Source organism: Pavona decussata, unplaced genomic scaffold (assembly GCF_977016875.1).
Source record: "Pavona decussata unplaced genomic scaffold, jaPavDecu1.1 SCAFFOLD_197, whole genome shotgun sequence".
Classification (NCBI taxonomy): domain Eukaryota; kingdom Metazoa; phylum Cnidaria; class Anthozoa; order Scleractinia; family Agariciidae; genus Pavona; species Pavona decussata.
This window is the reverse complement of record NW_028145605.1, coordinates 67,889-92,631: the sequence shown is the minus strand read 5'-3', so window position 1 is coordinate 92,631 and position 24,743 is coordinate 67,889. Positions and strand designations below refer to the sequence as shown.

General features: G+C 39.0%; 1 protein-coding gene across 1 annotated transcript in view; it reads right to left on the bottom strand.

Annotated features, from left to right (window-relative positions):
* LOC146461520 (uncharacterized) overlaps positions 1 to 24,743 on the bottom strand; it is a gene marked incomplete at its 5' end in the record, with an annotated part of 141,367 nt that overhangs the window by 49,150 nt on the left and 67,474 nt on the right. Inside the window, 4 exons of the mRNA XM_085086768.1 lie at positions 934 to 1,251; positions 2,627 to 2,935; positions 3,567 to 3,875; positions 4,586 to 4,894. Coding sequence (XP_084942894.1) covers positions 934 to 1,251; positions 2,627 to 2,935; positions 3,567 to 3,875; positions 4,586 to 4,894 — 1,245 coding nt within the window. The remainder of the gene's footprint in view (positions 1 to 933; positions 1,252 to 2,626; positions 2,936 to 3,566; positions 3,876 to 4,585; positions 4,895 to 24,743) is intronic.

Sequence of the window (24,743 nt, the reverse complement as noted above, 5' to 3'; positions counted from 1 at the left end):
ATTGCTCTTGTCGATTCTGCATTGGAGAGGGTACAAGAGGCCTAGTTTAGCTCAACCATGTAAGCCACTTCGAGAGAAATGTGTTTGTGTGCAGCGAACATTTTACCGATGACTCCTTGCTTTGAAATATCAATTTTCAAAAGTAAGCGTTATTGCTCTTGTTGATTCTGCATTGAAGAGGGTACAAGAGGCCTAATTTAGCACTGAAATCCCACTACTTCAGTTAAGACAAACCATTGAAAATTCTTTATTTGGAGTGAAAGCCCTGCGTAGTACACCGCCAGGAAGTAAAAAAGATCAGAGACAGATCAAAAACAAATATAAGGCATAAATTAAAAGTATGTTTAACTTTTGAACCGACATACAATGAATAAACTCAGTACAAAATAGGAAGTTTAAATCGCACCCTCTATCTTGTTTTCCGACTTTGGCTTTCCGCCACATCAAAGGCGTTCTCTTGGGGTTGGTGTCACTTTACAAAATTTGACCGGAACACCAGGATTTACCTTGGGGTCGCTCGTTATTTAAATTATCCTCGGAATGACGGATGCGTTTCCACTCTAAATAATAAAAGTCAAGAAAAGTCATGTGTTTACATTTGTTGGTCTTGGACGGAACAACGCCATAAAAAGGTGGCCAGACTACTCAGTGATAATCAAACTGCCGGCGCTCAATTTGAATTTTGGGATACTTCGGATACGAATTTTGTATGGATCGGATGCACTTCAAGAGCTCAAAAGACGGTAAGTAACTCAACTCAGCATTTACTGTTGATTGGTGGGTTAGACAAATACATTATTTATGAAGTCACTTTCACCTTAAATGTTCAAATGCGATGTATATTGTATAATTCATTTCAATTCAAATCTGCGTTTGCTATGAATAGATACAAATAACATGTATGAAAAGTCCACTTCAATATATTTTGGTTACCTGTTTTACATATTACACCGGCGTCTTCACCATGACCACAGTTGTGCATTCCCCAATTGCTGCGGTCACATTCTGTTAATGAATCCTCATTTCCTGTACACCGTACGTTATTCATCCATATTTTTCCCTTTCCCATCCCGTAATACGCATTCGTTTTTGCTGCCACAGCTCCTTGAAACCCCAGCTGACGACAAACTATGTTAGCGTCTGTTAAGTCCCAGTCGTCGTCACATACAGTCCCCCATACTCCATCGTGGAACACTTCTACTCTGCCTCTATGTGCCAAAATACCACGATCACCACCATTCACCAATCGAACTGTCGCATAAAAAAAAGGTTTTAACTTCCTTTACCTGAAACACGCCTGTATCAGGGGGAGGGGCAAGGGGGGGGGGGGGGGGGGTTGAGCCCCCTCACCCCCAGAATTTTTGGAAGTTAAGAAACAATGTGCCAAAAAAATATATAATTAAAACAAATTAATGTGCATTAATCAGTCTTGAATTCTTACGCTGCAAGTGCCTTTTCACAACCTTTAATAATCTGTTTACAACCTGTTAGTTTCCTTCGCTAACAGTAGTTAGTTTTTAACAGCAACCTTGTGAATCGGAAATAAGAACCAAAATGGATTGAAATCAACCAATTTTAAGCCATAAAAGATGTTAAAATAAGTTACTTGTCTTCTAAGACGTCCGTTCATTGGTAGCATTATAGATGGCCTTAGTTTACAACAATTTAGTGGCAGTCGCGCGTTTTCGAAAGCCGTACAATTATTTTCTCTCAAGTTCCCCCCCCCCCCCCCCTGCAGTCGGATTCTTACTGCCCGATTCCAAATTTAAAAAGAGAAAGAAAAATTTGTCGTCGTTTGTTTACGTCCTCCTTCAAACGTTAAATTAGGAAATTTCACGTACGTGGTAGGTCGCGTAAAAGAATCAAACGAAACAGAAAAAAATTTACCAAAAAGTGTGATGCAGGTGCAAAGTTGTTTTGCTTACTGAATCTTTTGTTTTCTTGACGTTCTCGTTGCATCTTAAACTCCCCAATCGGTCTGTGTTTTTGAGTAACGGGGTGGGGGGGAGGGGGTAGTTTGGTTTAACCAATTTGTTCGCCTTCCCCCCCCCCCCCCCCCCCATTCCCCTTGCTTCGGGCCTGTAAAATAAAGTTTTTTTTCTCGTTTTTCTAGCAATGTATTTTCTTTCCTCCTATCCCAAATTTGTGAGTTAGATCATTGTTTCCTTTTAGTTTGGGATCTTACCGAATGTGTGACTTCGTATTGGCACAAATTAACTGTCCTCTGTTCTTGCGCTGACCAAACATTTCATTTTCTGTGTTGCTTACGCCATTCTCACAATGGCGGATTTTACCGTCAGAAAGGCCTGTGACAGTGGTCCACTGCTTCAGTGTCTCCTGCTATCAAGACCTTTTATAGCAAAGTTACTTTTAGCAACGTTCAAGAATTTTACAACGAACAGCGTGAATCCTTCGTTTCTCGCACTGTGTAATGAAGTCCTACTAGCTATGTAAATAACATCTAAACATTATCTCATTTAGGACTGGTAATACAACCAGTACAGTCATTTGTTAGTGGTTGAGTTATTTGAATTCTATAAAATTAACTGAAGTCATCATATATTACTATTTACCTTCCAAACGCTTCTGATTTCATTGATTAAAAATATTTGGTTTTTATAATTACCTTGAGAGCAGACTGCACCGGCATCTTTGCTATGTGAACAGTTTCCTTTTTCCAATCCGTTATGGGCGCACTGTGTTAATGAACTTTCATTTCCTGTACATCGTACGTTATTCATCCATATCTTTCCTTGTCCTCTGCCGAAAGTTGCAGACTTGACTGCAGTCAGAGCTCTTCCATATCCAAGCTGACGGCAAACTACACTTGCGTCCCGTAAATCCCATTCGTCGTCACACACTGTTCCCCAAGTTTTGTTGATGAGCACTTCGACTCGGCCCTGGTATAAATTATCTCCGACATCAACCAACCGAACTGCGAAATAACACATGATTAAAGTTTGTCAAAACCCCGTCATTTTGCAGGTGTGTATACCTTTCTCATAGCTACTAAAGTACTAAACTTTGATGCATAAATAAGTTCTTGGAAGAGAGGTCTTTCAGCAACAGTAACTTTGAACGTATAAAGGCTAATATACACCTATCAATTAATCAAGCTGATTTGGCCCAATTTATGAATCAAAGAAATGAGTGAGCGGACAAAATTCGGTCCAATTTATGAAGAGTCAGACTTTTTAAATCGGTCCGATTTTCATCCCGCACTACACCAACAGAAAAACAAATGGTCCGTTAAATTGTAACGTGTAAATTGGCCCTACAAAATAGAAAATTTCCCGTGGCTTGTTGAGTATAAATATTTTATTAACCGAGCATTTTGAAGGAACACTAAAACATTTCTTTTCGACTGAGACAGTGCTCCACAATCATTATAATTACTATAAGATAGTCATTGGATAGCTTCGATTATCTCATTTTTATTATAATTAATTGGTAATGAACAGAGATCAAACGTTTCTTAATGATAACATATCGTCTGCATTCCTATTATTAGGTTCTAAATTAATAACAAACTTCAAACTGCCATTATAACTGAAGATGTTCCTTACCACCGGTACTACATATTACACCTGCATCTTCATCGTGACTACATTTGTTTATTCCCCATCCGCTGTGGTCACAGTCTAATAAGGAACTTTCATTTCCTGTACACATTACTCTATCCATCCATATTTTTCCTGCTCCTTTCCAGAAAGTCGCAGACGTTTTTGCTGCTATTGCTGCTGGAAACTCAAGCTGATGGCAAACAACCGTGGCGTCATGTACATCCCAGTAGTTATCACATACTGTTCCCCAGATTCCCTTGTAGAACACTTCCACTCGGCCTTCATATGCCAAGTGTCCACCTGCCAAGCGAACTGTCGAAGAAAAGTAGGTTATTATTAGCAGGTTGCTTCAAGTTAAATAGGTGCGCGCTGCGTCGGTGGGGAGTAGAAACGAATGTTTGGTTTATCAACAGAGTTAATAACTAAAGTTAAATTGGCCATTAGTCGGTTTGTCTATTGTTCGTCTCTTTTGTTAACGTTGTCATTTTAGTCTTTTGTGAGGTGGAGGTAGTTGTTGGCGACTAGCTTTCCAGAGTGAGTCGTTGATAGTAATCCTTGGCACTGTGCGTAACGTACTCTGCAGAGTCCTAGTCGATTCTGTGGAAGAGAGGCGGCGTGGTCGAGTGGTTAGGGCGCTGGACTTGAAATCCGGAGGTCCCGGGTTCAAGTCCCGCTCCAACCGCTAGTTGGAGTTGTTTCTCGGTAGCCCTGAGGTCAACTCCTTTAACGCGCTTGTAAATAGCCAGCTGGTCTGCCTCCTGCCAATTGGGATTTTTAACCATGTTATGTTCAGTTTAGATTATTTCTTTGTGAAGTTAATGCTCGGCCCCACTAGCACCTGTGCTATGAATGCTGCCGAGGGTAAATAAAGGTTTTTTTTGTTTTCATTTTTTTCCCACAACGTCAGTCAATGTCGCCTCAAACAGTCCTTGTCAGGACTACACTCCTGTGGATGACCATAATGATTATAAATTTACCTGGGTTCATGCTACGACAGCTTTGAGTAAAAATGTTTGTTTTACCTGGACTGCACGCTGCTTCGGCATATTTACTGTGACAGGTCCCCTTTTCCCAGCCATTATGGGCACACTGTGTTAAAGAACTTTCATTTCCTGCACATCGTACGTTATTCGTCCATATAGTTCCATTTCCTCCAGTTCCGAAAACAGCGGGCTTGGTTGCAGTCAGAGCTTTTGGAAATCCAAGCTCACGGCAAACTACGCTTGCGTCATTCATATCCCAGTCGTCATCACACACTGTTCCCCAAGTTCCATTTAAAAACAGTTCGACTCGGCCCTGGTATGTTTTGTTGCCACCACCAGCTAAACGAACTACGAAATAAAGAACGATGAAACCATTAAATACCCGTCATTTCAGCTGCTAGAGGATATAGGCTCCAGACTTCTTCTTCTTCCTCCTTCCAATCTTCCCCCACGCGCATCTCCTTCGCGTTTCTCCCGTTAAACAAGAAAGACGGCTGGGGAGGTGTCAGCTTCAAGCTTGTAACATACCCAATGAGAACGTTAAAGCAAATTATTTCAAAAAGCTATTTCCTGTGTTCGCAAATCGTTTGTAGTCTTTGAAGATAAATTTGTGTGAGCTTATACAGTTTGATTTGTTCTGATGTTAATAATGGTAATTGAACTTTGTGTTGTGCATTTTGGTCTGAAATCATACGTGTGATTTCAAAATCGAACGAGCGCGCAGCGCGAGTTTGATTTGAAATCACAAGCATGATTTCAGACCAAAATTGCACGACACAAAGTTCAATTACCACTTTATTACACCTATTTTGAAATCACAGAGTATCATTGTCAATATTATTAATATTCTATTTTTGTTACTTCATTTCCATTTTGATGGGCTTAAGAAAGGATGCGATTTAGAGCAAAAAATGGTGCAATTTGGGAATAAATCGCACTGTTGATAGCCAATGAGATTGCAAGGATCACCAGTGATTTCAAAATGGGTGTAATAAAACTGGAAATTTAAGTTGTAGAAAGTTTTAAGGAATGAAATCTTGAATTAGTCCCGGAATTTACTAGTTGGCTTTGCAAAAATGCTTACAGTTTAAACAACATTTTTCCCTTCGAAAAACGAAACAAATTTGTTTTAAGTGATACAAAACTTTGAGCTGGCATTTTGCTCAAGAAAGCTGTAGATTTTCTTTAAAAATAAACCCAAATTTTTGAAGCGATTGATACGAAAAGGAAGGAATCCGTTATTGGAGGGTAATCGATCACAAATCACAGTGAAGCGACTGACATGCTGTGATATTCTGCAGTCAGAAATCCCTTGTGGAATCTAGGTTAGATTTTAAAATATCGTTTGTGACATTCTTTCAGTTTCACTACTCAAATTCAGAGGATCACAATTGCATGTTTGCAGCAATCTAGAAATTTGCTTGAAAGTGTTTGACTCGGCTCAGTCAAGGTGATGCTCGCTCACGAAATGTGTTGGTTATTTTGTAAAACTAATACATAGCTTTTTTTCCCGAGGTTCTGTACTGTGATAAAGCATAGAGGACGCCAAAACGTGGTAACAACATAGTCGCGCTACTCGCCCGCGGCCCGTAGCCGGTGCTTCTTTGTTCTCACCACTTTTTAGACGTAATCTATGTGTCATCAGAGTACAGAAGCATGGCAAAATGAAATCTAGTTGCTAATTGCATTACCTGCAGTGGCACATATCACACCGGCATCTTCATAGTGACCACAGTTGTGTGCTCCCCATCCGCTGCGGGCACATTCTGTTAATGAACTCTCATTTCCTATACACCGTACGTTATCCATCCATATTTTCCCTTTTCCTTGCCCAAAAGCCGCGGAAATGTTTGCTGCCACAGCTTCTGGAAACCCCAGCTGACGGCAAACAACGTTGGCGTCGTTTATATCCCAGAGGTCATCACATACTGTTCCCCAGATTCCATTGTAGAGCACTTCCACTCGGCCTCTAGCTGCCAAACCACCATGACCAGCCTCATTCACCAATCGAACTGTCACATAAAAGAGCTTTATTATCCTTTAGGTTGCTAAACGTCGGTTTTTCTCCAGCTTTATATCCTAAATTGATCAATTAGGTCATTGTTTTCTTTGTCTTCATATTGACGCCAAATTGGCCTACTCTAGGTTTGCCGCTGCTCACGATATTATTGATGTTCTTTAGGTTGCATAAAGGTAATCACATAGAATGTTTGACGCCAAAAAAATTATGCTTTTCTAAATTGATCGCCTTAGACCAATACAAAAGCGAGTTTAGAATCGTTGACGATGACAAAAGCAAAGTGTGAATTCGCCGGTAGTTCAGCGTTCTCGTTAGCTTCTTGTGTGTATATCGTCTCTCGGCAATTTACGACTGAACAGCAACAAACAACTAAAAAAATATATTAAAAGAACGTAGAAAGGTGCCAGTCCTGGGGCCAGAGGTTTTCATCATTATGGTTAATGTTACAAGTCCCGCCTCCGGAGGGTGCTTCAATTATTAAATGTATTGATCAATGACATTACTTCTAGTACCTAATGTCGCATGTTATGCTTCAATCAGTGCAAGTTGAAAATATCAAGACGTGGGCAGAAGATTATCTGATAAATCTTAGAAGCAAGGCTCCACCAGGGCAAGTTAGTAGCATAAAGCAAGTAATAATGATAATGATGATGATGATGATTATGATAATGATGATGATGATGATGATGATGATAATAATAATAATAATAATAATAATTCAAACATGTTTATACAGGATTGCTGCATCAGTTTTAAGAAGAAAACTGCTATCCATGCAGGTCCTGTTAAAAAATAAATAAATTCGTTTGATCTTGTGAAATCAATTTTTAGGTAATTTTATTTTTTTATTATGTTTTTAATTTGCAGGGCCCCACTGAAAACCGCCAAGGCGAGTGGGCTCCCTGGATAAATATTATTATTATATATGGCAGTAAAAACTTCTGGATGCCCAGATTACTTAAACAATGATTGGGCGGCCAGCCGTAGCCAATCAATGTAACGACTAAATTATTATTATTATTATTATTATCATTAATAAATAAATAAGAAAGAGGAGATCACAAATATTCTAGGATAGTAACATTAAAAGGAAGTTTCAAACATAATAAATTCGAAGAATCTTTAAAAAGTTTTGGCACCTATGTAAAAAAAAGCGCTTGGTGTATCCTAAGTTAACTTTTTCCAAAATAAGGTCATCACTATTTCTAGTTTTGTAGGGGTGAATGTCATGGTTTCTCTCATTAAAAAAGTTAAGAAGGTATCTGGGAACTCTATTTGAAATGCATTCATTAACAAATCTTAAAATGTGTGTCCGTCTTCTAAAATAGAGAGGTTCCCAGCCCAGAGTGGTCAAAATTTGATCAATCAATCAATAATCAATAAATCTTTATTTAAACACGGTAAAATCCATCAGGAGTATAAAAATTAGAAATAACCTAACTATCCTAAACAAAATTCAATACTTAACTACAACTAATCTAACTAAAACCTGTTTTTAATGAACGCCGTGTATACTAGTACTCTAACATTAAAAATGATCATTAACTAATCTTTTGAATTGACTAAGAGATTTAGCTTCTCTCACATGACAGGGCAGGCTGTTCCAGAGAACTGCTCCGCTATAAGTAAAGCTGTTTTTCATGAAATTAGTTCGCGGAAACGGGACAAATAGTTTGTTAACAGAGTCCCTCAGGGAGTAACGCGTTTCATTTCGTTTAACAAATTTAGATGATAAATATTCAGGAACAAGACCATTTAAAGACTTGTATACCATTATGGCTTTCTGTATTTGAAATTGAGTGCTCAAGTCTTTCCAATCGAGTTGTCTAATTAAACGGTTAGCGTCAGCATCATAACTAGAAAAGGTTAAAACGCGAGCGGCACGGTTCTGAAGCTTCTGTAGCCTGTCAAATAATGTTTTACCACAATTACCCCAGACAGGATTGCAATAATCGAAATGAGATTGAATTAGTGCGTTGTATATATAATGAAGGGTAGGTGGAGGGACAAAAGGTCTAATTCTTTTTATTGCTCCTATTCCGGAAGCGACCTTTTTAGATAATTTATCAATGTGTGTTTGCCACCGTAGATTTTCATCAATAAATACCCCAAGCGATTTGACAGAGGAAACGTGTTCTATCGGAACATTATTAATCGAGTGCACAAGTGGGTTCGACAAAGTACTCAATTTTTGTCTGGAGCCAATTAGCATGAATTCAGTTTTAGCAGTGTTCAAGGTCAGTTTATTGGAAATAAGCCATTTGTTTAGGTTATCTAAATCGTGATTCAGATTTAACTGTATTGAATTCACATCAACGCCAGCATAAGTGATGTGGGTGTCATCGGCATACATCCTAGGCTGGCAAGAAGTTAGGCAGTTTGGCAAGTCATTAATATAAATAAGAAATAGAAGGGGGCCAAGGATTGTTCCTTGCGGTACCCCACATTTAAGTGAGCAGATTCTAGAAAGAGAACCATTAACAAGACATCGTTGTGTACGATTAGTTAAATATGACTTAAACCAATCAAGAGCTGTTCCTTGTGTTCCATAAACGTTCATTTTAGATAAAAGGATATCATGGTCAACGGTGGCGAATGCCTTTTTTAAATCGAGGTAAACCACAGCATTAACATCACCACGATCAATATTAAAGGCCCAATTATCCGTAGCTTCCAGAAGGGCAGTTACAGTTGAGTGTAACGAGCGAAAACCCGATTGATGATTAGAAATGATATCTTCATTGGTCAAAAAGTTATACCACTGATCATAAGCAATCCTTTCAAACACTTTAGCTATAACGGAAATAACTGAAATAGGTCGATAATTATTCAGATCAGATGGCTCACCTTCCTTGAACAACGGAGTAACTCTAGCACATTTCCAATCATCAGGAAATATACCAGAGACTAAAGATTTATTAAAGAGAGCACAAAGTGAAACTGAAATAAGATCAGCACATCCACGTACAATTTTAGCAGAAATATTATCAAGACCTGTTGCTTTAGATCTCCATAATTTGTTTAGATGTGAGAAAACAATACTGCAATTAGTCGAAGAGAAGCTGAATTTGTTGTTATTTACATTTATATTATTGATATAACTTGAATTATTACTTGCATTATTATTATAACTTGAATTATTATTATTATTGATAGTTAGGGGCAGCTTTGAAGAAGACGATCCTAGCTGCTTGTCTCTGAAGTCGTTCAATCTCTTCACTGTTTCCTTGTCCACGTTCATGCCATACAACATCACAATAATCCAGAACCAGGAGGACGTTTGTAGGGAGGAGGTAATGCGACTCCTTAAAAACGACTGCGTGGGAGGCTAGGAGGACCGTGGCTCTCATTATCTTTGAGGCTACTTAGAGTTGCCTTTCAGGACTAATCTTACCAATTCGGATATACAGTTGGCTCTTAAAGGAGGAGTGCCCCAAGGAACTAAATTGGGTGTGATCCTATTTACGGTGATGACAAACAGACTGCTGTCTGACTGGCGGCTGGGCATTAAATACGTCGATGATTCCAGTACTCTCGAAATAATTCCAAGGAACTTCCCTAACTTACTTAACGCTATAACCTCAGACATTCACAATTTGCCGTTGCTCATAACATGAGACTCAATCCAACTAAGTGTAAGGAAATGCATATTAATTTCCTATGCAACTCGAATTGTCTCATTAACCCGATAATAATTGGCGGCAATGTCCTCGAGCGTGTCAATACCTACAAGATCTTAGGAGTTATTACGGAAAATGACCTGAAGTGGAACTGTCATGTTGATTACGTTATTAAAACAGCTTGTAAGAAGTTATACTCCCTTAGAGTACTGCGCAGAGCCAGGGTGTGGAGGATATACCTTAGCACAATTCGGCCGGTTTTAGAGTATGCTGAACCAGTCTGGCAGGACATCTCTGCCTACCTGTCCGAAGCCATAGAACGAGTGCAAAAAAGGGCGCTTAACATAATATACCCCGAGGCAGAGTCATATGCTCATGCCTTACAGTTAGGTAAACTAGATAGGTTATATTAGATGATAGAAGGGTACACTTGTGCTACAAATATATGGCAAAAATGAAGTCCCCCAGCCATCCTCTGCACCACCTGCTTCCCAGCCCAATACTGGATGCGCCTAATTATTACACCTTAAGGCAGAAAACACAAAAGTATTATCTTTTCCGGAACATTCAGGTCTGTAGGACAAAGAGAGTGGAGGACATTTTAAAAATAAATATTTTAGGTGATTCAATTGTTATTATTATTATTGTTATAACTGTAAATTACTATTCGTTAGATAATAGTTGCCTTAAGATTGTAAATTGTACTCGATAATTCAGTTCTTTTACTGCAAGAGAGTTTTTAATAAACTATATTTATTTATTTATTTATTTAGTTATTAATTTATTTATTTATTTATTTTATTTTATTTATTTATTTATTTATTTATCTATTTATTTATTTATTTATTTATTTATTTATTTATTTATTTATTTATTTAGACGTACGCGTATTTTTCGAGTATGCAAAGCTCAAGGCCACTAAATATAGGATCTCCATCATATATTTAACATCCTGATTATGTCACTCTTTACATATTGTATAAGGGTGTGGAGTGTAGCTTTATATACCAAGTATCTGAGCCAAAGGGACAGGCTACAAAAAAGAGCACTCAGATTTGGATACATTCCAACATGTCTTACCAATCCAGCAGATTATTAATGAAAGGGATGTGAAGTTATGGAAAAGTATCATGGGCACTCTTTTGTATCCACTCTGTAACCTTCACTCTGAATGTAGGACAAACCTACCGAATCCCACGTGTAAATACGGAAATTTTAACAAATACTTTTTTAATAGCCGCTTAATTTAGTCCGAAAACTGTTTTGAAAACAAAGACTAAAAATCGCTGAGATTAGGTTCGTCACAATATTATAATTATCCTTCTGACCTATCAAAGGGAATTACCCGTTAACTAAAAAAAATTCTGACAAAAAATGCAACAAAAGTTTCATAATAAAAGCGTGTAAAATGTACTTTAAAAAGAGAGGACCGAGCATAGCATCATCTTCAAATTTTACTTTTTTTTACTTTTGCCGGAGCTTAAGGAAGAAACATCACATGTTTTTCTATTTATATTTGGTATAAATCTACTAGCGTTCTATTACGAATGCCTTTCTTGATCAGCTACACTACACGCTATCTATTCTGTGATAGATAGGGAGTAGCCGTTGTCAACAAAATTCAGCCCGTTTCTTTGCGTTTTCGAAGTGTCTGTGAGGAGGATTTGGATAATTTACTTGTTAAGTTTTGAACGACTAGTAGATTTATACTAAAACAATTAGATTATTCGCTCTCGATTTCTATCGCGTGATAGCTGATTCGGGCTGCGCCCTCATCAGCTATCACGGGATAGAAATCTCGAGCTCATAATCTAATTGTATACTTCGCCGTACAGTTAATAGGTGTCACTTCTGCGGAATTCAATCCCGGCAAAATGAGACTTGACCCTTACAAATTTGAATGACATGATTTTCCGCTTAGATTTGGATGACCTGCGGGTGTTTAGCTTCAAATGTTGGTTACTTTTTGAAAACATACCATGTCGGCTTTGTAATTGGTCAAATTTGAATCTTTATGTTTCATTATGTCAGCGACCGAATTTGGCTCAGCAAATTAAAAAGTTGTTAAGGACGGTGCCTACTATTGTTACTGCGCATACGTTCTGCGCATCGCAAGATACTCGGGTTTCCTATGGCTGGTGCCTACTAATACAGGAATATTTTTGCGCGGTTTAAATCTATACGGAGAAAGCAGAACTTACCAAATGCTTTTGGTATCTCAAAAGAAAATTGGGGGTAACCATGCATTTTTCAGAGATAATTAAGATTCAATTTAGGAAAAAATCCCATACATTGCTTTGTATTTTGGCGTTTTTTAGGGATATTATTGCTAAATTATCTCTGAAAAATGCGTGGTTACCCCCAATTTTCTTTTTGGATTCCAATAGGCCTTGCTGAGATCTACTTTTCCCGCATAGTCATAAACCGCACAAAAATACTTCGGTATTAGTAAGCACCGTCCTTAAAGGGAAAGTGTCACGATGATTTGGTGCAATTTGAAATCCCCCCAAAACGTATTTTTGTTAACAGAAACCAAAAAAAAAACGGTCCAGTGTTGCTACAAACTACTACCTCAGTGCACTAAAACTGTCAATAATTGACCAGGTCATAGATATCAGTACTGAGTATTGAGCTGGAATGGATTACAGCTTGAAAAATGTTAGGCTAACCTTTTTTAAGTTCCTAAATTTTCGTTTTCAAAATGCGCTAGAAAAGATCGTAATTTTACCTTTTTTCAAAACTTCAGTCGAGTTCTTTCTCTCAGGTTTAGAGAATTATTTTGTAACTGCGTGATGGTATTGAAGCACCATTTTCACCCTGAAATAAGAACACAAAGGCGTGGACGGAAGTTTTACACACTAAGATACGATGGCTTTTAAAATAGATTGGCCGAGGTCGTGTCGTGGTTAACTCTCTGTTTACCCGAGAAGTATTCTTTTTATTTATTTTTTTTATGACAACCTTTTTTAATAAGAACGTTGAGGCTGAGGTTAACTAAACTTTAAGAACATTACCCAGACTGAGAACATTGTTTGTGTCAGAAGCAACGTAATTGACAACAAATTACGGCACACATTACTCTTTGATGGGTGAACTTTTAACTAAGAACTTTTTAATTAAGATCTTTTCCATGCTCAAATTGCCGAAACAAAAAACGATCATTCAATATCAGCTCCAAAATTAGACGTTCTTATATTTGAAGAAAATAATGCATTACATCACCACCTTCCCGGAAATAAAAACAGCAGAAAAATGCACTCAAAAGAATATATTAGCCCAAAATCATAGTATTTTAGCTTAAATTCAGTTGTGACTCAGATCAAAGCTCACTGTTTCAAAGCCGCAAACATCTCTTAAGTTATTCTCACGCTAGAACTGTAATTTCTTCTGCCTGAATTGATACCGAGGCAAACTTAAATGCCACTTTCATGGGGTATCTTTGATGCAATCACTCACCCCAATATAAACATCTCAGTCTAGTGCATGCGCACATACACCAGAAATGCATTCTTGTGGGCGAAAATCATGTCTGTTTGAGATTAATTTCCTTAAATCAGGATTGACTGATCTTATTCTTCAGTCGGCAAATTTGTCATTTAGTTTCCCATACATTAAGTAATGTTAATGTAAACCCAGGATTAGTTAAATGTCTTCGCCTTCTCTGCTTCCTATGAAACGAAACTTAGTCCAATTGCTTTAATAAGGTGTGTAAGTGTAACTTGCTGTAGAATAAAAACAATCAATAAGCTTGGACCCAGCCAAGCTGTTTGCGCACCTCACTAGATCCACCCACGTGGCTGGGAAAGCAAACGGGAAGTCGGAATCAGCCCCGTAAGCGATTTTTAGAGTATGAAACATGCAAATTTATCGGGACCTTCTGAAGCGTTTTGGCAGTCAGTACATCGTTATTGCTTATTGTAGGATGATATACACGAGTCCCGAGGTGGCGCTGGTTTGATTCGATCTGTTAGTGAAAGATGTTGAAATGCTACAGTATATGCACTGCGGATGGTTTTCCGCCGTTTCCCTTGACTGCATGAGATTCAAGTCAAATGAAATTGTTCATTATAAGTATATATCAAGTGACTCCTTTCAACAACAAACAACATGACAAAACTTTGAAGGTTCTCTTACCTCGAGGATCCGAAGCTACTAATAACAAACTCGACGAGAGCAAAAGCAGCGAAATTTGTGCCACTTCGGCCATCGCTTCTTAACAGTCACTGAGCGGAAAGAGTCTTAGCCGCGAGTTCTAATAAGACTTTGATATTATGCGTCTGTGAGGTGAAACCAATCCGAAGGCTGTTATAAAAATACCAACGCTGTGGGCAAATAAGAACGCGGAGATTCAGCAAAAACTTCACGCGGTGTTCTAACTTTAGACAGGTCGTTCACAGACAGATTATGCTCGGATACTGGAGAAGGCGATGATATTTTAGTTCAGTCAACCAGGTTAACAAACTATTATGTGTATGCAAATTTAAGAGTGGGAAAAGGCACAACTATACAAATACACTTCTCAATTGAGTTATCAGTTCTAGACTTGAGTAAATTAACGAACTGGGTCACGCAATCAACTGGAATTTAGTAACTTGCAGGGTCAAGTTGCTTTGTTGAGGTTTGAGATTGCAAGTGAAAGTCATTTCAAAACCAGAGTGACGAAACACTTGAACGTTGTATTTAGGTAATATCCATGTGTGACCAATCAGTTGGAACCTATTTACTTTTTACCGTTCATTTTGTTTGACAACGTGGTTGTAACGTTTTAGTCTGTGGATGAAATCTTAAAGTGTTGCCATACAAATAAAAACTATCGAGCAGGCTACTTGTTCATTGTGCTGATCCTGAAGGTGTCGTTTGTTTATTCTCTGCAAGATGGCGCTTAGTGTCAATTCCGTGTATGAAATGCTAAGGTGTGACCAGTTAAATGATATTTCCGTTATGACAGTTATTAGCAGCAATTTCCTGTAGTTTTCGTTTAATATATCTATGTTCATCGTGTTTCGAAATTTTGACTCCGATGATAAAATATCACAATGAGACCATTTAAAGAAGGCTATCGAGCAGTACAGGTCTAACTTTCAGCATGTTCCAGGGGCACCCAACGGATCGTTTCGGTAAATTATCTGTTCGGAAGGCCCTTAATTCCCTACAATTTTCTAAAGGGAATTTTAACAACGAACTTCCGTGATATGGGAAATTTAAGGCTCAGTGTTTTCGGATTGAAGAAAATGTTGTTTTGGGTACCGAAAAAAGGTCAGCTAAGATTTTCGGAAAGGAAATAAGACCTAAGGTTTTCGGGAAATGGACAAAAATGCCCCACTAATTTCGAAAAGACTCAAGTTCCCCTAGAATGACCGAACAGATAAAAATATTATAGCGCTGCCTAAAATGAACCTATAGAGCTTTAAAGCCACTTTAGATCGCCTAAAATAACGTTTCAAAGGATCTGGGCGTAAATTGTCGTTGGGTGCAGCTGATGTTCATTGTCCAGCAGTATTTACCTGTGGTAATGCTTATTATACCATTCTTTTCGCGAAGTCCAATGTGACATCTTTGATAACGCTGTTGTTTTAACCCACGGGTGAAACTGAGCAAGTTCGTTATCAGCTGGGAGCGAGAATGGAACCAGACAAAACTAATCAATGACATCAATCCCATCAATGAGTAATCAGCTTATTAGTTATTGATATTATCGATGATCAATGTCATTGATTATTACCGATCATCAATGGGTAATCGATGAATAATCGATAGACCTTAACATTTTTAGCCATCGATTGAGTCTCCTGTAGCTCAGTGGTAGAGCATCCGAACTAGTATTCGGAAGGTCTTAGGTTCGACTCCTGATAGGAGCACTCTGAATTTCTTTTTCCGAGTTTCCCTGTGTCACTTACTGAATAATACATCATTCTCATTTATCATTTTGTTATCACTTGCAACTTTTTCGCATATGTGGCAGATCATGTTCCGTAGAAATCCAAAAACTGTTGATGAGCGCTTTTATTAATCTTTGGAAGTGAAACAATAGAACAATATAAGGTGTTGAATTATTTTCAAAAGGTAGCCAGTATGTTTTGCAACTGTCCATTTGTTAACATTTCCTGTGGTTTGTTGTATGTAAAATGTGATACAAATTAAAGTGAGATTAAAGCGAACGTTCTCGGTTTTTTTACCCTCACCGGTAACTGTACTGAAAAATTTAGTATCCTAGCTTGAAACATTCCTAATTTTTTTGTCCGTTAGTGCTTTTGTTTTCGGTTAACGTCAACTGCAAAATATGCATCGATGTTTCAAAGTTTTCTGTCATAATGGAAACTGCTTTTGACAAACAATAAAAAAGCGCAATTAAGAAAGGCTGTGAGAAAGAAATGTCGCATTTCGTGACGTTTGTATAGAAGCTAGTTACCAGGTACAGCCGAGAGGCCTGGGCATAAAGACCGCCATCTTTGATGTTAGTTAAGTTCTGCTGTTACGATTCTCGATGGAGTTGCTGTTAGTTTCAATTTGATGTCGTGCAATTCTTTAATTCCTTGTAAGTAGTGTTGGCATCGCTCTATGTACACATTTTGCGGTTGTTTTGCCTCGATATGTTAAAACCTACCGACCATTTCATGGCGAGCCGCATGCCTTAGCAACCGATTTTGCCATCCAAATTTTTCCTCGATCACTACAGGAGGCCTATTGTTTACGGGAGTGCTGTTGACAGTTTGAAACCACATTTTCGGTGCAATACGAGCCCCAGTGCGTTGTAAAAGTCTACAGCAATCAACATTCACTCACTGCGTGCAGTCGAATACCTCCAGTTCAGTCAAAAACCTCCGGACAATTCAAAAACCCGGAGAAAAATTAAGTTTTCGTCGATTTGCAGCGAGTATTAAACACGGCAAAGCAAAGACGACACACCCGATTGCTCGTCCTTATCAGGCGACTCACCCGAGATAAGAACGGCCGAGTTCAAAATCTCTCTGTGACGAAATTTTTAATATTATTATCGGAGTTAGCTCACGAAGCAAAGGCGACGCACCCGATTGCTTATTGTTCTCAGGCGACACACCCGAGAGAACAACTGTGACCTAACTATGTCTTTTACCTTTACATAATAAAACCGTGAATATTTAGCCGGTATTTTTGGACACTTTAGTCGCACTCAGCGTGGTGAACATTGATTGCCAGTATCTATTTTGGTCTTACCGTCTGAAATACCAACACGGTACTACAACAATAACATCATAAAAGGCATTTTAAAACTACATTTTGTGTTGACTAAGATTCTAAGAGTTCCTACACACGTGGAAAATGGAAGCTGGTGATCGACGCCGTTACACTTTCCTCAAATCATGAAATCGCGAGTCCTGATCAAATATACAACGTAAACATATAAAAAATCGCACTTACCTTTGCGGACGAATTGAGGATGACGATTGACTTTATTTATCGTTCAATTATTGGAAAATGATGTAGAAAATTACCTTGCCGAAAAATAAACTCTAAATTTGCATCGTAGAGACGATGGGCGAACAAATCATTGATGTTATGGTCCGTCGATTTAGGACCATTTAGCGCCCCAATTAGATTGGCAGGAAAACGAAAACCTTTAGTAAAAATTGCCATTTTCCGATTCCGATGGTCGATGTGTAGTCAGGCTTCTGGACAGATCGGAGGAGTTTTCGTTTCCAGTTAACTGCGCGTTTCTACAGAAGCCAAGCTTTCTAGTCACAAAGACTTCATTGCTTTGCGGCAGGCTCGATCTAGACATTACACGCGACTAAAATAGATTCTTTACTATACTGTTGATAGATTACTGCTTTCAAACAGGAATTCGATCGTAGCAACCGTCACTCAACCTAATTAATTTTAACACCTCTACGCGGCTCCTCGTGTGATTCGCTTCCAGGAAAACAATGTTGCTGGTGTTATCAGTCTAGCGTGATTGGAGCTCTCCTGATGCTGTGAATTGATGCATTATTGCCTGGTATACAATAAGACAGCATACAAAAGTTATCTTATAGTTAAGGATTACAAGACAATTGTGCCACAAACATTGCAAATGTGATCAAGTTTGTGAAAGATTTCCTGGTATAAAGATCGCCACACAGCATGACACGTAATTATGTGTACATCCACGATTCAAACTCCATCCATGCTCGCCATTGCTGGCAAAGGTTAGTATGACAGTGGTGCATATATAATAACGTACGGGGCTGTGCGGAAATCTAAACTGCCCGGCGCAGTGATTCTATAAGATTACACATGCCCTTTGAGGGTCTTTCATCCATGACGAGACGCAGCGGGGTCTGACTGGAAGTATCTCAAAGGGATGCGGGGTAAGAAACCCCGCATTCCTTTCATATTTCTCTTTTGCCCCCGATGGAGAATAAACTCCTAGACGGTAAAAGGTGTTATAAGCCACGGTTTTCTGTCAACAAAGGTCATGAAGGGACACCGTTAATCTTTGTGGTTCCTTGAGGCGTCTGTAATCTCATTCAATATGCCATAGAATGAACGGCTCATGTTATTCTCACTTCTTTCTTTGCGATCTGGACATGCAGTGTTTTTGAATATCGTAACTCGATACAAAATTACCGCGTTACTCCTCATATAAGAAGATGGCGAGAATAAATTCGAACAAATAAGTTTGTGGCATGATGGTGCTCACGTACATACCGTCTAATGAGAGGTACCCTTCAATTTTAGCGCAAACTGATCATGCCGATCAAAAAATATCTATACCTATAATTATATAAAAGGTGCGCGTCGGTGAAATACTAAGATCGTATGACGCTTTGTTTGTCCACGTACTTTGTTCTGCAATGAATCAACAAGATCGATTTTCGCGAATTTCGCTGCAATTGCATGGTGAATAAATATTAGACTGAATTTCGTCAGATGTGACTCCTCTGCATCCTGTGCACAAAGGTCGCAAACTAATCGCCATCCTTTAGATCTACTAGTTGTACATTCACTTCCGGAACAACGCCTTACCAGCTAATGTTTTCTATCTATCACTGGTTTTCTATTGTTGTGCGATAAGCCGCTGTCTCTTCGAATTTGGATATTAAATAAGTATCACTGTGTAGAAACGCGGGCACATATACAAGTATCTTGAACCGCGATCGCGGAATTATATTACAGTACTGTTTAGCGGGAACGGGAGGAAGCGCGCCCTTCCAAAATTGTGATCGAACATGCCACGAAAGTCGCGTGAAAGTTCATTAGAGGAAAAAAAGAAAGATGCGCAAAGCAAGAAACAAGGAGGCGATTGCTAAGGGCCGCTAATGAAAGGGAGGCCAGACAAATGCGAAGACAAACGAATGAGAGACGTATTCTTCTACTAAGGAATTGGCGCGTGTTAATTATGCGAAACGGTAGGCATTGAAACAAAGGAAATACAAGGGACAGAACCAAGGTAAGGCTCGCTTAGCCAAGAAGACATAAGTTATCACAGAAGAGCATTTGAATATTCAATCTTAACGTAAACACGACTAACATGATCTTGCAATGTACACCGTCGGGGCAATTTTTCCGGGGATAGGCGTCATAACATTCATAGTGTAGGAGAGTGGCCCTCAAAATTCGAATTCCACTCCTGAACTTACGATGAAATGGAACAATCCATATTCACTTTCAGAACAGGGGGCACGACAAATTCACTTTTTGCGCGAAATGTCCAAATTGTAAATCTATCTTCACACCAGACCAAAACCATTACCAGGGGACAATGTAGAACACTTTTATTAGTGAGGTCAGTATTTTACAAAAAAAGCAATAAAAAACACGAAACTATATATCTGGTGAAGTAATGAAGGAAGTGACTATGAAGCAAACTCGTAAAAAAAATTAAATGCATTAAAAAAATGCACAGCCAGTGTCGTGGTTAATATCGGTGTCATGGTCTCGTGTAACAAAAAAATAACTCTCATACAGCAACTCAGCCTTTAATTTCTTATCCATCAGAACGGCGGGTGAAGCACCTTATACGGTCTGATGTAACATAAAAAACGCTAATACAGTATGTCAGCCTTTAATTTTTTATTCATCAGAACGGCGGGTGACGCACCTCATACGGTCTGATGTAACGTAGAACGCGCTAACACAGCAACTTAGCCTTTTAAAATTTTTTATCCATCAGAACGGCGGGTGACGCACCTGATACGGTCTGATGTAACTTAGAACGCGCTAACACAGCAACTCAGCCTTTAATTTTTTATCCATCAGAACGGCGGGTGACGCACCTGATACGGTCTGATGTAACTTAGAACGCGCTTACACAGCAACTTAGCCTTTAATTTTTTATCCATCAGGACGGCGGGTGACGCACCTAATACGGTCTGATGTAACATAGAACGCGCTAACACAGCAACTTAAATGGTATGATGTGACAATGCAGTCACCAGTGCAGCCAGGCATCGGATTGATATCGATCAGAACGGTGAATGCCCCCCCCCCCCACCCCCCCCCCCCCCGTACATACACGCTCTAAAATAACATGAAATAATTTTTTTCCACAAGACTGAGGGTTGTTTCTCCTTGTACGGTTTACTGTAGCGTCGTTAATATGATGGAACAAGACAGAGGTATGCATAAACATGTACATGTCTATTATTTTCTCCTCACCACTCATGTCGCGCGTGACATGTAGTGCGCGTTTACCTCGCGTTTTTCGTAAGCCCGCGAAACAAACACGAAAAATAACGCTTGTTCCGCGGGGTCAGTCTGTTTTTTCTTCTATGGAAAAGTGCGTGTGCATTTTGCTTCCGTCTAAGAGTTAACTCTTTTCCGGTGCAATTGTTGTACTCAATTTTCGGGTTCTTTTAGCCTCTTCGTAAAATCAATTAGTCACAACAGGACCGCTCGCCAAATGCCACGGGGTCTGATAATTTTCTCCACATAAGACTCCATTACCCGGCTCAACTTTTTCTTACAAATATGATAATACTTAAAGTAAATTTAAACCAATAGAGAGCAACCGTTTACTATGGTAGTGCCATGAATATACATATTCTTCAGGATTCACCTTAATTAATGCATTTGTTATCGTACTGTGTTGACAATAGCACTCGTGCGATCACCTTTTTCAGGATTTCACTCTCAAGCTCACGATGTTTTTTATGTTTTTTCTAACCGTGTCTCAAGGCAATTTAATAGCGCGCTTGATTTAAGTATGTCTGCCCTCTTTAATACACTCCGGGAAAATGTTGCACTTCGTTTCAGAAAACGTATCATTTGCTCGATGATTAAATTTAGATCATATTCTTTCGGCATAAAAAGAAAAGATTATGACAACTTTGTGGTCTCAAAACAGAATAATCTAGGAATGCTAGTAAATTCTACTCCACGCTACTAGCAGTAGAGGACGCCTGTGTCCTGTTTATATGCGCGTGATTGTGTCGTAATCGAAACTGTATATTTTCACTGTCAAATTCTTCAACCGCGGAAAAACAAATTCTTTACTACAACTGTTTTTGTGTGTACAGGAAAACTGAGATGAGTCATTTACGACTTGATGACATGTATTATTCGGCCATTGAGTCTGTGCATTTCTGGTTTCCTTTCAGTACAAGAACATTTCTGTGATTTTGGCCGTTACGTGTTCGAAAATTCACTATCACTGTAGAAATATCACAAGCCACGTTTGATGACCCGGTTTACCCGATTTCCAATTAAAAACACAGGGCACAGAGGAGTTAAATTTGATAAAATTACGGCTTAAATCCCTGGGAAGTTGCGTCTCAGGCGGCCCAAGCTCAAGCTGTGAGTTGTGGTGATCATATTGCGTAATAGCGATCACGGCGCAAATTTAAGAGTTTGTATGGGAATATTTACGATCGGGTTTAGGAGGTAAAAATTCCGAAAATTTCTCAATAAAAAATGACATACCTTTTGTACACGGTGTACTGTTTGTTGTTTCTCTGTCTCCTTTTGCTGATTTGAGGTCATTTTAGCGAGTTATCGTTTCCTGGGTTTCACGCTCCTAAGAGAAGGACCTTAGGAGTGTGAAACCCAGGAAACTCTTAAATTTGCGAGTTTGTAGCTCGGAAAAAGGTTTGAAGTGTCGCGAGTGGGTCGTTCGCTTAGTAAGCAGAGAGTACGCAAACTTATCTGGCTCACTGGATTCACTTAATCCTTCTAAAGGTAAATATAATAATTTGGATAAGCGAGAATCAGGAATTACAGAGAAATCCTATGAAATCTTCGGACTCCCGTACGAATAGCAAATACAAGTCGCCGTACGAGTGCCGTACGAATAGCCACTGTGTATTTTACTTCACATTTACAACGGTAATCGGAACCATATACATGCGAGATGTCAATCGACAACTGTAAACTGGATGGTGACATTTAAATCTTATTTACCTGGCACCGTTGACACAACCTCAATTAAAAGTAAACCGCAATTTAATTAATCACGGAATTCCGGTACTTCCAGTTCAGACCCGCCTGCGTCTTGTCATGATTTAGGGTGCGTTCCTTTGGTGTGATCCAGATCAGGATCAATGATCCAAGATCACTTGGATCATGGTGCATTAAAGGAACCGAGGAATCCACCTGGGCAAGGATTCGTGGGTTCCTTTGATGCATCATGATCCGAGTGATCTTGGATCATTGATCCCGATCTAGATCATCCTAAAGGAACACACCCTTAATCTTTCACCCTGCAGTTTAAATATAGGATTCATACATAAGTCTTTTTCATTTATTCATCCTTCACGGGTATATTACGAACTCACATTGTGACCATCTCCCAGTTGGTTTGATAGCTCAGTTGGTAGAGCATTGCTCGGGCATCATAGGGCTTGTTTCCAGGTTCTCTTTTCTAGCTCTTCCGGGGTGAAAATCAGAAACACTTTAAAAATCTCTATGGCTACTGTGGTTGTCAAAAAACTGATTTACAAATTTTTTAAAGTAAGCTGCAACTATTATTCTTTTTCCATTACATTTAGTAAGTCCACAAACAATAATAACAGGGGATCGCCATGCTTGCTTTCACACTATATGGCAGGCAGTGTTATATAACCACTATGCTACAAGCAAAGGTAGAAATACCTTCACTGAAATAAGCATTTTCTCTACATGACGTCATCGTTTTGAACACATGGACAGTTCACACTGCTGTTCTTCCCTCACCCCCCTCTCCCCTTTGTCCCACGCTCTCCCTTTCAGTGTTGATGCTGAGATCCACCTGAGAAGGCCCTGAAATGAAATTGTCCTTTAACTACGCACTAGGAAGAGTTTGTAGCTAGTGTCAGCAGTATTAAACAACCTACGCTTGAGAGAAAGAGGCACCCATTACTTCCTAAAAGTCAGTGCTAGAAATAAAGTGTGATAATTTTTTTGATCGTACAACTACGCTAAAAGTGATGAAACTATAGGGCAATTTGAGCATCTGACCTAAATACTTCTACTGGCATCCATTAAAGCAAATTGTGGTAGTGCCGGGTTAGTTTTCTGTCAATTTTTTTTGAAGGGCTTAGCTATCATCATTCAAAACAACTGCAACACGTTTGTCGCTCACGAAGAGTAAAATGAAGCTTCCAAGGATATATCTCTTCTTAGTACTTCTCTAAAAACTTGAAGTCAACTCTCGCATTCGTAGTCGTACTACAATGATGAGCTTAGGTGAAGAAAAAAATGTATGCTAATGAGCTTACGGTGAGTTGAAATCACCAATGGCTTATCATTAACTGCAACAAGAGAAACCGTTTTGCACCTTTGCGTGTTATAATTCATGGTCGGAATGGTCTTTTTTCACACGTGCGGAGTTCCAGCAGTCACGCAGAGAGAAACAAAATCCCAGACATCGTGGTTTGTGCAGATCGAACGCGCGAGGAATGCTTTCGTTTTATCCACGCGAACGGTAACCAGTAACGAAGGTTCTTGCGCTTTTTGTAAGACATGGTTCTTTTGCTTGAATAGTAACTCCAGGGCACAGATATAATATGAACCACTCAAAATAGGCAACTGGGCGATTTAGCATTTGAAAAAAACATCGAATCAAAGAACAAACGCAAGCAATTCCTGCCAAAAGCAGTAGAATCGCGGAACAGAGTTGGGACATTTATTTACTGCACAAAATGTAACAATATTTACTGTAGCACAAGCCGCGCTAGACACTGTTTTTGTGAACGTTTTAATCGCATTAAACAAAATTCGGAGTTTTTTTTCCACAAAAGAAAAAAGAAAGAAAAGTGATACAATTGTACATTGATGATACAAAGCAAGTAATCGCCTCCGCGCGTTGCATTCGGAGGTCCCTAAAATGGAAGAAAAAAGGAATAGTTGATAAAGTGGAGTGCGAGGTTGGTATTCCCCTCATAAAGAGTTATAAAGCATTGGGACTACAAAGCTGTGTTACTGTATACTACATTTGTACTCGACAGAGCAGCTATGCGCAACGTAGAAGCAAAATATTACAAAGCAGAATATTATAGTAAGCTAGATCAATATCCTGCCCGACAGATAACAACAGCTCACTGAAAAGAAAGCTGACTACCCAAGTAGAGCAGAATTTGGTTATTGCGATATTAATTAGTGGAAGCAGAGCATTCTACTCGAT